The 13,634-nt window shown below is 48.6% G+C and overlaps 1 protein-coding gene across 1 annotated transcript in view; it reads left to right on the top strand.

Annotated features, from left to right (window-relative positions):
• LOC119389870 (uncharacterized) overlaps positions 1–12,020 on the top strand; it is a 297,565-nt gene extending 285,545 nt beyond the window's left edge. The window contains exons 9-12 of the mRNA XM_037657277.2: positions 1,907–2,058; positions 5,104–5,271; positions 6,369–6,460; positions 9,366–12,020. Of these exons, the coding sequence (XP_037513205.1) occupies positions 1,907–2,058; positions 5,104–5,271; positions 6,369–6,460; positions 9,366–9,627 (674 nt within the window). The 3' untranslated portion in view covers positions 9,628–12,020. The remainder of the gene's footprint in view (positions 1–1,906; positions 2,059–5,103; positions 5,272–6,368; positions 6,461–9,365) is intronic.
• Positions 12,021–13,634: the final 1,614 nt, after the last annotated feature.

Here is a 13,634-nt window from a genome sequence, read left to right as displayed (position 1 = left end):
GGATAACAACAGCCGATTTTGGTGTCGTAGTTGTCCACCGCCGCCGACGTTGTCCTTAACAGCTATAGCGCGCTGTCCTTAACAGCTATAGGGGAGAAGCCAGCGACACCGCTGGCTTCTCCCCTTTCTATCTGTTGTTTGGCCGCCACCCCACGTTACCCTTTGACACTCTTCTACCATCCGCTAGGTCCACTCTCACCGAGTACGCCCGTGATGTAACTGCTCGCGCTCAAGTGGCTCGACAGATCGCACGGGATCGTCTTTCTGCCTCCCAGCTGTCTCAGAAAACCCGCTACGATAGCCATCATAGAGTGGTTACCTATTCCCCAGGCTCTTTGGTCCTCCTTTGGACACCTTGCCGCCACGTTGGCCTATCATCGAAGCTTCTCTCTCGTTTCTCCGGCCCTTACAAGGTCTTACGCCAGCTCACTGAGGTCACGTACGAGATCGCTCCTCTGGACAGTAGTTCGTCATCTTCGGTACTCGTTACTGATATCGTGCACGTCTCCCGCCTCAAGCCCTACTTATCTGCACATGATCCTGCTGTTTCTTAAGCGCCGAGACGGCGCTACCAACGGCGGGGGTTATATGTTACATGCCATCAGGAACAAGAACGCTTCAACAAGACGATGAAGACGAAGAATGAAATAGCGCTCGTGCTGTTGCTGTTCCTCCATCTTGGCAGCAGCTGCTTCTATCTCCGTCTGTATATTTTGTAAATACATTTCTTCTTTTTATACTCTCACCCGTGACAATATATTTAAAAAAAACTGGGTTTGAGCTGGATTTGAACTCGGCCACTCTGCGGACCAGTGGAGTGTTCTACGCCAGATCCACGCCCGTGCTTGAAGCTCTTTCGCCAAAAAGGCCATGCAGGCGTCATGTCGGGCAAGGAATCACGTTAATAGGTATAATATAGCGTGTTAGAAGAGTAAAGAAACAACCACACGCCACGCAATGCGAATTGCGTGACGAGCGGGTGGTTTAAAGCTTCCCACCCATTAGAAAGGGCTTAGCCATAATTCTTCATCGTCATCAGCCACAGCATTAACAAAGTGCGCATAATGCCTTACAGGTATGTAGCGGGTACCTCGCTTCTCCACAGAATGATGAATAATGCCATTAATGCCATATAGTGGGCACTTCCCTACTTTGTAAAATTATGTTGATTTATGATTTAGCGGGTACCTTGCAACTGTACTTGCAGTAGCCGCCCCAAGAGAGTTTACAACGGACTCTCTTGAGGCGTTTACAAGACCGCTCCTCCAGCTTTCGTTGTGACTGTGCTGCGTATTCTGCGCAGGTCTGACACTTTCTGTCGATGTTGTGACCGGTATGTTACTGACATAGAGTGCTAATAAATGCTGCTTACTCGTTTACCATTCACATTGTTACAACATGGTGATCCCGTTCAATCTAAAAGCCTAAGCAACGAGCCTTAGAAAATGTTAACTGTCATGCAGCGAGGTTATACGTGGCAGTGCTTTTTGAAAGCGACCCCCCGCGCCATTCCTTGTCAACAACAGGTTTCCCTCGCACTCAGATAAAGCTTTCAAATGGCTTCAGTTTATTGTCCCCTCTTACCCTCTCTTCAGTCTACGTGCGCCACACCACAGAACTGCGCAGCCTCCTCTCCATTGTGCCATATTCGCATCAGCGCTGCGTGCCCTTCCTCACTTAAATGGCGAGAGGAAATGGCTCACCTAAGCACCTCTGATCTCTATCCTAACTATCGCTCCAAAGCAGCAGCAGTACACGCGCGTAGCATACACACACGCAAGCTTTACCGTTCACCGCGTGCTACACACGTTCTCGAGCACAGAACTGGGCCGATTTGCGTTATACTGAGCGCACCGCGTGTTTGAAAACAACATGGACGACCACGTTGAACCCTCGTTTCTCGCAGAGCGGTGCGTCCTGCTCCAGAAGAGCCCGTGCAGCACGTTGGCCGAGCAGAAGAGCACCATTATCGAGGAGCTGAAGCAGTCCATCGGCACCCAGGGAGTCCACGGCGTGAGGAAGCTGAAGGAGGAGCGACAGAGGCTCGAGGAAGAAAAGGTACGTGGGAGCAGCCGCTGCGATGGCTGTCTAGGCCACCGGCACTAAGTGGTCTGTGTACGTTGAGCGTGCTTTGACGCTTAGCGAACTGCTTGAGCGAATCGCAGCGGTAGTCTTGCGGCACATGCTAGTTACCGGGGATAGCCGCTATACGATGGCTAAACCGCCGGCGCTCAGTGGTATATGTCGATCGTGTGCTCTGAAACAATAACAAACTGCTTGAGCGAATCACAGCGGTTGTTTTGTGACGCACGCCGGTGCTCAGGGATTTCGGAGCACAACCAGGTACAACTCGCACCTGTCTGCACCATTACAGCGCTTTAATATATGCAGCGACGGAGCAGTCCACTGTCGCGATCCACGCTAACAGGGTTACGCGTGAAACAGTATATGTGATCGCGATTTGTGAAGGCTTTCTTGTTGTCAAGTATGAAACATAGCGCCAACACAGAATATAGAGAAATACCGCTACACGATACGTAGCAGGCTGTCGCCTAAGAATTAATTGACGGTCCCTTAAACTAAGGAGGGCACAGGCAATATATGGTCTTGCACGACACTTGTAGCACATGCCTTGTTAAACGTGCATAGGGATGCAGAGGAGTGCTAGCCAATGGAAGCCGCAAATAACCAGTGAATCACATGCGCACTTCACGAAGCACCTGTACCATATAGGCAACCGAGGGCAGCGTCTTCGTGTTCCTTATTGTTCCATATGCAGTAAACTTTGTTTTCCGCGTCCCAGAGCTATGCAAATTTTATCTTCCCTGGCTTTCTATTGACAGTGATATCGGCGCACGCGTGGTTCCTTCATGGCGACGAGATACTTTTTATATGCCATTCGTGGGCAGCATTGACACGCACCGTGCAAGCGCTAAGGATGTCGCATCTATTTTTCGGATTCCAGTGCTCGTTTTCTGGCAATAAAATGGAACGAATGGCGTCGGTCTATTTTCTTGTCTTGGCTGCGGAATAGATGATGGGCTGCTCGGGTTGCTTCCTTTACGCGAAATGCGCTCTGTGTACAATGTCTTTGCAACGCCGCAAGTACCGCAAAAAGCCCTGACAGGCGCCAAGAGATAAGCGACACAAGGAGCGATGTTTGAATTCTGGGAGGGCGGCGCACCAAAAGACAGGGACTATAGACAAGGCAACAAGGTGAAACGCGATTCTCTTTGTTGCCTTGTCTCTTGTCCTTGTCTCTTTGTGCGCCGCCCTCCTAGAATTTATCCATGCACCAGCTATAAGCCCAGCAACGCATTTTAATGAAGCAGTCTATTATTATTTTCTATAGTACACCGTCAGCACTTTAAGGGACCGACAGCCGATTTTATGGTACTTGTTTTCTTTAGCGCTACGGAAAGTTTACCGGTCAGAGCGTCTACTCACGGAATGGTAGCGCGGAAAACGCCGGGAAACATTTATAATCAAAAATTTTCGATCTGCGGCTTCTATGAAGTCGTACAAACAACAAATGCTGAATACAATGGAAGGTGAGCGCGAAAAGGGTTCGTGCGTGTGCGTGACGGTTTGCTACGCATGCGTGCACTCTGCGCGCATGCGCCGGGGGGGGGGGGGGGGGGGGGGTGTCCGGATGAATCCTCACCACCTGGGTTCATTTTTTCAACGAGTGTTTAAATCTATGTACGTGGGTGTTCTCGCAAATCGCCCCCTTCGAAATTCGTCCCCTGAAGTGTCCAGGAATCGAACCTGCGTCCTCCAGCGTAGCAGTTTATCAGGATGCCATTCGTGTAGCATATCAAGGAGATCCCCTATAGTACATCTGAAAAGACGTGGTACTCAAAACAAGTGGCATTGTGTCAATTATGAAATTAAGTTATCATGAAATGACAAACCCTGACCACGTCTAGCAAGGACTGGGCAAGTTTTTATTAATAAGAAAATATGCTTAAAATGAGCGTTCGTGCTAATGCTTTTGTGTGTTCCTGTTTTCGGTGCATTAAAAGGCAAATCAGTCTGGTTTCGTTCTGGAAAACAAAGAAATAAAAAATGCCATGTGGGGCTGGTATCGGTATCCTTCGCTATCGGTGCACATAGCTCGTACACGTACAGGGGTGGTCAAAAGTTCCCGGGCCGCAACGCCTGGCCGCGGAGCAACGGCTCGCTGTTATCGGGGCGCTGCGATCGCAATCATGCCTTGGCGCACGCTGGCGTCGAGCGTGTGCGTGGGGGGAGGGGTGCATCTCTCCTTCCTTTCCTTGCTCTCCTTGATAAGAGACCGACGTATAAACTTGGTGCGTCATGTTCCCTCACTCACCGCTCTTCGATGTTTTACTACCGTGCAGCGTGTAGCGAGGCGGCAGTCTTCCGGAAAACTGACGCATCATGATTGCGGCCACATTTGGCTAGACACCATATACATTACCGTGGTTTTGGGCTTCTTGGAAAATAATATCGTGCGTTTAACTTTCCATTTTCACTGCGGTGGCTCTCTCAGCCGTCTGCGCAGGCCAATTCGCTGCATACGAACACGGTCGGAGCCTCATCAAGGAGAGCAACAGAGAGAGAGGGATACACCCCCCCCCCCCCCCAATACGCACACGCTGGACACCAGCGTGCGCCAAGGCGTGATTGTGATGGCAGCGCCCCGATAGCAGCGAGCTGCTGCTCCGCAGCCGGGCGTTGCGGCCTGGGAATTTTTGACCACCCCTGTACCACTATAGGGTCGCTTATCAATTCAGAAGTCGAGAAGACTATGTGATATGTGACTGAATGAATGCGTTATCACGATGATGAGGCTGTTTGTGTCGTTTAGCATGTTGTATTTGCTAGACACCCGCTGTCATTTCGAAGAATCATCGTTGTCGATAGTAAGGGCAGCACGGATTCTATTGTACCGCACGTTCGTACAACCTGGCGTTTCTATTGAACAGCTACACTAATATCGCTGCGAGACAAACTTCCTCGCCACCTCCTCAGCTGTGTAGTTATGAGCCAGGCGTGCGTCGTTAGGTGGTTTCTCAGAAAGCGTGGGGCTTCTCGTGCTGAAATACGAAGCCGTGAGCCTCGTCTCTGTTCGCCCAGGAGAAGAAGAAAGCCGAGGAGCTGCTGCAGCAGATCAAAGCGACCAACTTCGTGGACACGATACCCGAGAAGGACAACAACGGCTGCGTCATCCCCGCCTGGAAGCGACAGATGCTGGCCAAGAAGGCGGCCGACAAGGCGAGGAAGGAGGCCGAGGAAGCCCTGCAGGTAGGCTTATATACCGTGGCACCGTATTGGTAGGCTGACTTTGTTTTATGCCGTGGCAGTCGTGTCGTGGCAGATTAGCGTCCGCAAGGTAATTGTGCAAACTCGGTGTTTGTCCACACGAGAAATAGGCATAGAGTACATGCTTCGTGAAGCAGGTGGTTCTTATATGTGACTGACTATGCACCGGACAATGAAGTCTATATAGCGAGCAACTGGCTCCACGAAAAAGACAGTAGCGACAATTTTTCCACCACATTCGAAGATGCCCCCGCAGGTAACGCTTGCAGATGTAATCCCATTGTCAACGTGTCACCACCCGATTAACATGTATATATTTGTTCTAAAACCTTGATAAAGAATAAAGGTGCCAGTTTGTAAAATCGCGACGTAAATAGTCAGTGATCTGAATTGGTTAGGCGTAACGAGATGGAGTAAGCAGACATGTTCATATGGCGGAGTTTGACCAAGCAATATTTCTCTCATACAGCAAATCAAAGCCTCGTCATGAACTCGGCAAGGTACATCAGCTTGCTTCCCGAGACAAATTTATTCGTTCTAAGAGTGAGCTTGCGCTGATATAACGTGATATGCGCTCATAAAAGTTTGTCGGTCACGGTTATTGGAAGAGGAATAGCAGGTACTGTGAAACATTTCGTTTCATTGAGGTGAATAAACGGAGGTAGCGGATATTCAAGTTGGGATCAAGCTAAAAAAATGGACCTGCGCTGGCCACGTAATGCCTGGGACGGACAACTGGTGGACAGTAAGTGCCACGGAGTGGTTGCCACGGTATGAGAAACGCACTCGAGGAAGGCAGAGTGAGATGGAGAGAGGAAATTAACAAGTTCGCAGGGATAAAATGGAATCAGCTTGCACAGGATATACGGTGAACTGCAGGTCATTGGGCGAGGCCTTCGTCCTGCAGTGGACCTAAATAGGCTGAAAATGATGATGTTGATGATGATTACAACGTGGTTCCTTTAATTATAGCCGTTACTAAGAACACATTAACACTGGCTAGAGTTCACGCGAGTTTGTGTCAGTATTTGTTGCGTTGCATCAGGGTTCTTATGCCGTTTTTGTTTTCTCTTCAACAGAGAGAGGCTGAAGCTAAGAAGTGGACATCGGTGCCTGCCTGGAAACGACAGCTTCTCATGAAGAATGGCGATGCCACATTGCCGAGCAACAGGTGTGTATTACTAGTGGCAAAATGTACCCAGAAGAAGTTATGCTTAAGTATCTGAGATCGTCCGTAGCATAGCTTACGACATTTTCAATTATGCAGAATCGACTTTTGCCCAAACTTTGACGTAGCTGACCCTATAGCCTCCCGAAATATATGCAGACATTCCCAGGATTCCGGGGACATCTGTATGTGGCGCCATCTCTCGGCATTGGCAACGACGCCCTGCCGTAACTGAATGAGAAACAGGAGACAAATATCATATCCGACGAAAAAATGACTATCAAAAAAGGACTCCCGGTTCTATACAGCAGAGACCCATTGGAACGTTCTGGTAAAGTTGCAGTATTGCACTACAAAACGCGTGGTTTCTCAGGACATTTCAACGCCGCCTATTAGAAATACACAGGGCTGCATTGTAAGATAATAAATATCATGGGAAACCATGCGCTTTGTAGTGCGATACGGCAATTTTACCAGAATGCTTAAATGGGTCTCTGCTTTATACAACCAGGAGTCCTTTTTGATAACTAGGTTTTTTTTCGTCAGATATGATTTTTTTCGCCTATTTCTCATTCAGTTACGGCAGGACCCCACTGCCACCGGCGAGAGATGGCGCTACGTGCACACGTCCCCAAATCCTCGTCATCTGCCCCAATCACCCCGGACACGTTTAGCTCAGGTTAGCTTTGCAAAACATCGCCAACGTGATCGTGAGTTTGCGTAATCGCTAACTTACCGCGAACGGGAACGAATGTATTCGGGGCCGATGTGAAACAGCTTCACACAGTCGCTGCAGGTTACAGTTTCGTCAAGCATTTTAACGCTCCAGGTCTAACTGTGCGTCGGTATCGGCTTCAACGAGGTAACAGTTTCTGTTAGCTATAGCCAAGACCGGCAGATCGGAAGCTAGGCGACTAAACTCCTGACACCGTGTCACGTGAATGTCAATACGAATTGTCCAAAACCTGCGCCAACGTGCTGTGTCCGTGTCATGCAGACAAGGCTGCCAATGGTGGTGGTGGCGAAAAACTAATTGTTTTGGTAACGTCGCTTGTTGCAACAATATTGCTCGTACAGTACATTCTGTTTTACGGTACATTATTAATTTATTATGCTCTATAGTCGGATACAACCTAAGATGGTGCCCCGCGCAGACGACCGAAGCGCGGCAGCCGATCGCCTCCGTGACTAAAGAAATAGTCCCGCTTACGCACTCGGCAATATTCTCAGAAGGCGGGGTGACCAGCCGTCCGGCTCGCGACGTCAGTCGGGAGTGCGCGCCCATTGGTGCAGGCTTGTGTGCATCCAACTTTGAGGAAGAAATGCCGCGGACTTCTGAAGTTGTGTCCGACTATATAGGTTCGCCGTGTGTCGTAGATAGAAAATTATCATCATCATGGGTCGACACGTGCTCTCTTCATCATTTTCTTCTTCGCTCCCAGAACACATGCGCCGATTTGACCGGCGTGGGGTGCGATAATTCTGATGGGCGACAGCACGAGTACACAGAGAGAGAGAGAGAGAAAGTGAAGGAATTGGTAGCGCGATGAAGAAATACAAATGAACAGAGACAAAAAAGAAAAAGAGCAAGCATAGCCATGTATAGTGTATAGTATAGTATAGTATAGTATAGTATAGTATAGTATAGTATAGTATAGTATAGTATAGTATAGTATAGTATAGTATAGTATAATATAATATAATATAATATAATATAGTATAGTAGAGTATAGTATAGTATAGTATAGTATAGTATAGTATAGTATAGTATAGTATAGCAAAGGGTGGGAAAGAGAGAGATGAGAGGGCAAAAGCCTAGTCAAGCCAGGACCAGCTAGGTGCTCACCAGCTCTGCTGTAACGCAGCCTTGCGCGACTTAGTGCAAGCTGCGCAAATTTTTTTAGGACGACAAAGTGAAAGTCTATATTGACTCCTTTATTCTCGCTGACAAACCACAGTGTATGAACGCCTGGTTTATACTAACGCGAGTCATTTTATTAACGTGGACCATCCGGGAACGCCGTCGGCAAATGGGTTGCTGTGTGGCCTCTCACAAGCACGACGATGATTCGATATTTCGACATGAACTCATTAAGTCTGCAGCTCATTAATGTCATTTTGCCAAGATATCGCCATCAGAAAAGGAATTGTTGGTTTTAAATATCTGTATATGGTGCTTTAACTTGATTGTCTGAGGTGTCAGCTGTTGTCTGTAATGGTTGGTTTAGGAGGTTTAACTTCCCAAAGCGACTCAGGCTCTGATGACGCCATAGTGGAGGGCTTCGGATAATTTTCGACTCATTGGGGCTCTTTAACGCGCACTGACATCGCGCAGTACACGGGTTTCTAGCATTTCGCCTCCATCCAAATGCTACCACTGCGGCCGGGATTGAAACCGCGTCTTTCGTATCATGCAACCGAGCACCGTAATCGTTGTAACACTGTGGCGGCTCTGCTCTGATCAACAGTATGTTCACGATCAGTTCACATTCGGGCGAACGTGGACGGATGGCACGCACGAACGTAGACCATAGATGGGGGAAGGTATCGCTGAGGTTAAGCAGTTCTATAATAGAGTACGAAGAGATGGCGTTCGTCGGGTATGATGCGATATTTTCGTCACTTGACGTGGACACCCAATTGAGAGGATAAAGTATGAAGCATGTGCAGGCGACAAACCTTAACGCAAAGCTTTGCGTACCCTAACTAAATCTGTCTATTTAACGTGGATACCGAAGGGTATAGCGTATGACGCATGTGTAGTGGCGACGAACGCTAGCACATAGCTTTTAGTACCCTATTCGAAAACTGCGTGTTAACTAGGCCAGACATGAAGGTCACGCTGCGTGACGGTCGATGCGAAGTTCGCTTTTAAAAGGGTGGCGAGTAATTTCCTCGCATCTTGCAGGACCCTCGGGCCCAAGCCCTTGACGGGAACGCTGAGTTGTCCCGCGACGCCGGTGTCGAGCGCTCCTTCTTCGACAACGTCCACGCCGGCGTCGACGCCGTCCAAGCCGGAGAACGGCACCGACAGCAGCGTCAACAGCAAGAGCGAGCCGGCGTCTCCGGCGTCCAACGCCACGTCGTCCCTGGTCATCGCGGAAGAGGACAAGCCGCAGAATCCGTTCCTGCAGCACGGCCTGCGCAAGGTCAACGTGCGTCTCCACTGAGCTCTTGCAGGCCAGTCACACGAAGGCTTTGCTAAGCTCGCAAGAAGTCTTCCCCCCAACTCTCCGGCGACGTACGAGAGTATATGCGTGTGTCAAAATGATGACGTCTTCGCCGAAGACGACGATAGTGAAGAAGACACGGTGCCTCGCGAGGAACGATGTGTGACCCTTCGTGGTGGAAAAAGACTCTCGGAGTGTTGTGCCCGATCGTTTTTGTTACGTTGATTGTTGTTAGTTTCGTTTCCTCAGCGTCCTTCATTTTTCTTCCTTCTTCCCTTACTTGATGTGTGTGTGTGAAGACTGGTTGTTCCCTCGCCGATTTTTTTTTTTTCCTGTTTTGGTGCACACACACACACACACACGCATGCGCATGCGCGGACACACGCGAACGTGTTGAGTCTTCTGCAGGGGCGCCGCCGAAAGCTGCGGCGCCGGGGCCTGAGAGAACGACTTAACCGTGGTGCTGATGACGAGTTCTTTTACTTTAATTTTTTTTCCTGAACTATTCATCTGCACGCGATGTGAAGAGGGAAAGGGAAATGGGACATTTTGGGAGACTGATCGTCGGCTGCGCAGATGTGTGCTTATTAAGCCTATAAGCGAGCAAACCTGCGCTGCCCCTTTCAACGAACAAATGAAAAACGTTGCGCGTTCCAAGACTTTGAACAGCAGCTCAATTACGGCGCTGACTACGCGATCGGTTGCGTATTCGACGATTCATTTTTTATGTCTCGGCGATCGTTTGCCAGCGTAAATGACGTGCGGGCTTCTCACGAGTGCCGTCAAATTGTATAAAGCGATGCTCGATCGCGCGAGGACACAGCTGATGCCGTCGATCACTAGCGAAGCCAATTTTAGATCAATCGCGTTACGTGAATATTTATATATAGTTGTAGTACGCGCAGTGCTTTCCCGAACGCCGCATACAGCGCTGTGTCCAATTTTTTGGAAAGCTCGTTGGAAACGTGTGCTTTCACAATGACCCGTATGTGAAGTCATGTGTTGATTGGACCCCAGATGAGGGTGGGGAGTTGGTCTCACAATTATAGAAAGCGGTAACCTTACTTCTGCGAATGCGACCGATCGAGTACCACAATTCAGAGCAGAGCTTGCAAAAGGTGTCGAGAGGTGCAGTCTCTGTGGTCCGTGATTGAGAAGGCTTCGCGATGCCTGTAACTGTAGGTTTTGCGTACGCTCTAAGCGCGTCACGACGGTTGGTAACCCACATGGTCGGATCGACGATGCCTCATCATTCGCACGAGAAACTTGCATTTTTTCATTAGGCGTCACCTCGAAGTATTTAAGGGGGCAAACGCGAGCGGAGTTGTTGCGGTTTTCCGCGACTCCATTTAGATCTCGTGCTGTTGCCCGCAAGCGAAAACCTTTGTCTGTTCGTTCAACTGTCTTCCCCGAAAGTCGTTTATCTCGAAGAGCCCCCAACAGTTCTTTTTTATTATTATTTTGTTCGTTTCCTAAATGCGACCCGCTCGAGTATGTCGTCGAGCTCACTGCCGACTTTGGCGAGCGCTTAAGAATAAAAAGAAAAGGTCACTACTTGACAAAGAGCTCTGCTGGAGTTTGAGATACCGTAGTACTTCGACAGCATCTGTCGGCCGTGCAGTGCATAAAAGCGCAGTAAAAATAAAGATTATCAGCAATTTGCAGGTCTGACGCTTCGGCAGAAATTTTCTTTTGCTTCTAATGGCAGAGTAACGTTCTTTTATCTTTGCTATAACCTATATTCTCTGAAGCCGAACTAACCTTCTCTTCTTACGATACGCTTTTGTTTCTTTTATATACTTTTGTACATAGCGTCAAATTCTCGAAAGGCTCCGCCTGAGGTGCCTTTGAGATGACTTTTACCTGAACTTTTTTTTACATCTTCTTACGTTTGCAGGTTAGTTTCTTGTATGATGAAACGCTTGGTCTTGTTTTCTCACCCCCTTTCTTATTTTTTATTCCAGGAAATTTGAACGCTGTTGATAGCATAAGAACATTACGTGACGTCAAAAGGCGCCGTCTACACTTGTTATCGCTGTTTGAGACTACGTCTCTTGAGGCGTAGTCTTTGTACTACGAGCGTAATCAAAAATTGCTTTTTTTTGTTTTTCACACTACAACTTGTCCTTACCTTTACGGCTATACGAAAGCGAATAAGGTTTCCTTTTTTTTTTTTTTTGCAACTGTTATCACTTGTCCCTTTTAAAAAAAGAAAAGAAAAGTTTGAGCAACGCAGCACCTAAACGGGTCGACAGGTCCCCTACGACACGAGCTTAATGAAACAACGGGAGCTGTGCGACAAGCTCTCCTCGAAGCTCTAGTCTTCAGAAGCATCTATTTAGAAAGACTGTAACTTTTTTTTTTCTGTGAATAAAAATCTCAATAAGATCTTGCAGACTGCGTCACTCCGTAGATGAGCGAAACGTCCCGGGCTGCGTTTATGAAACGCCGATAGAAAGTCCAGCGACTTGCGCTATAGAGGATTAGATGGCGGGGCTTTTTTCTGAATTGAGGTATTAGTTATTAGTTATCAGCCCATCAACTACATTTCTCCGCGATGTTATGTTCAGCGAGGTTGATCACTGAGGATGTTCAGCGAAGATGAACTATATGTTCTAATCATGGTATGCTAGCCTATCCAAACGACAATTATCGCGAGGCAGGGTCAGGTGATAACAATTCTTGTGATACGCGCTCTACAGAGAAATATTTTTACCAGCCGTATTACGATGCAATCCCCGCCGGGGACAAGTATTACGCAAGGGGGCGAAGCAATTGAGCCCTCCACCAGACGACGGCGTGCCTTTGTAACGTAGCGCAGGTGCTGGAAAGAAGGTGCTTTCTCTCTCTCTCACCAGGTTGCTGACGTCATTACCCGCAGCGGTAATGTTTTGCCACACGTTCAGACCACTCTGCGACGCCGTCGCAGGAGACTTCATTTTTTATTTTATTTCTTCGGCGACGTAAGTGGTGCACCGCGCGAGCGAGACTTCTAGTTCTGTACCCGCGCAAGACCGACCGGTGAAACCTCTAGTTCCTTCAAAAAAAAAAGAAAAAAGAAGAACTAGAGGAGAAACAAGTCACGACGTCACCATGGAGGAGTGCGAACGTTTCTTTCTATCTCTATTCAGTCTGATCGTTTTGTTTGAGCGAGCGCGTGTGAGCGAGTGATAATGTATGAGTATGTAATTTTTTTTTATTTGCAGATGAAAAATAAATGTCTTCAGAGAGAAATAGAGACTGCGGTGTTGTGTCACCTCCATCGCTTGCGCAGTGATCCCTTTTGGTGGGGATGATGATGATGGTTATGGTGATCTTTACGAACATCCATCATCGAAACGGGGCGGCGCGAACAGCCACCGAGACTGTTCGTTACAATCAAGTATTACTCCACCTCGCTGACTCTCGTATCGCGATAGCAATTCTACGCACACTCCAGGCGCATGTCCGCCGTCGCCGTGATGTTCCGTATAAAGTATAAATCGATAACATCGCCCCGCGCGTCGTATGTTCCATGTGCGAGTGAAAGCGCGTGAAGGCTGCCGACGATCGGTGCTCAAGCAGAAAGGAAACGCGCCGGACCGTCTTTTGTCGAGCGAAAGGCGCAAGGAAATCGGGAGGAGCGGGAGGTGGCCTGCGCGGCTCCTGCAGTAAATTCGCCCTTCGACCAACCAGGCGTACTTGCCCGCGGTCGCGCGCAGCGTGTCCCGTATCTTTAGAGGCAATCAGCAGGCAGCTCATAGCTTTGTATACGCGTTGCGCTCTCATCAAAGGAATTCCAGCAAGGAATTCAGGGCTACCGCCCACTAAGGACTACGATGTATCCAACAATGTACCAATAATGTCTTTATAAGGCCCGACACGCCTCTCCACAAGGGCCAACACTCAGATAGTCCCCGGAGGGAACGAGGGGTGGCGCCAGAGGAGGCTGGCTTGCCGAGCCTAGAGCTGCCTGGCATCGCGCTCAGATGTGACTTGTTTGTTTGTTTCTTTGTTTTCATTTTTCG

Source organism: Rhipicephalus sanguineus, chromosome 4, assembly GCF_013339695.2.
Source record: "Rhipicephalus sanguineus isolate Rsan-2018 chromosome 4, BIME_Rsan_1.4, whole genome shotgun sequence".
NCBI classification, from domain to species: Eukaryota; Metazoa; Arthropoda; class Arachnida; order Ixodida; family Ixodidae; genus Rhipicephalus; species Rhipicephalus sanguineus.
This window is presented reverse-complemented; position numbering and strand designations above follow the sequence as displayed.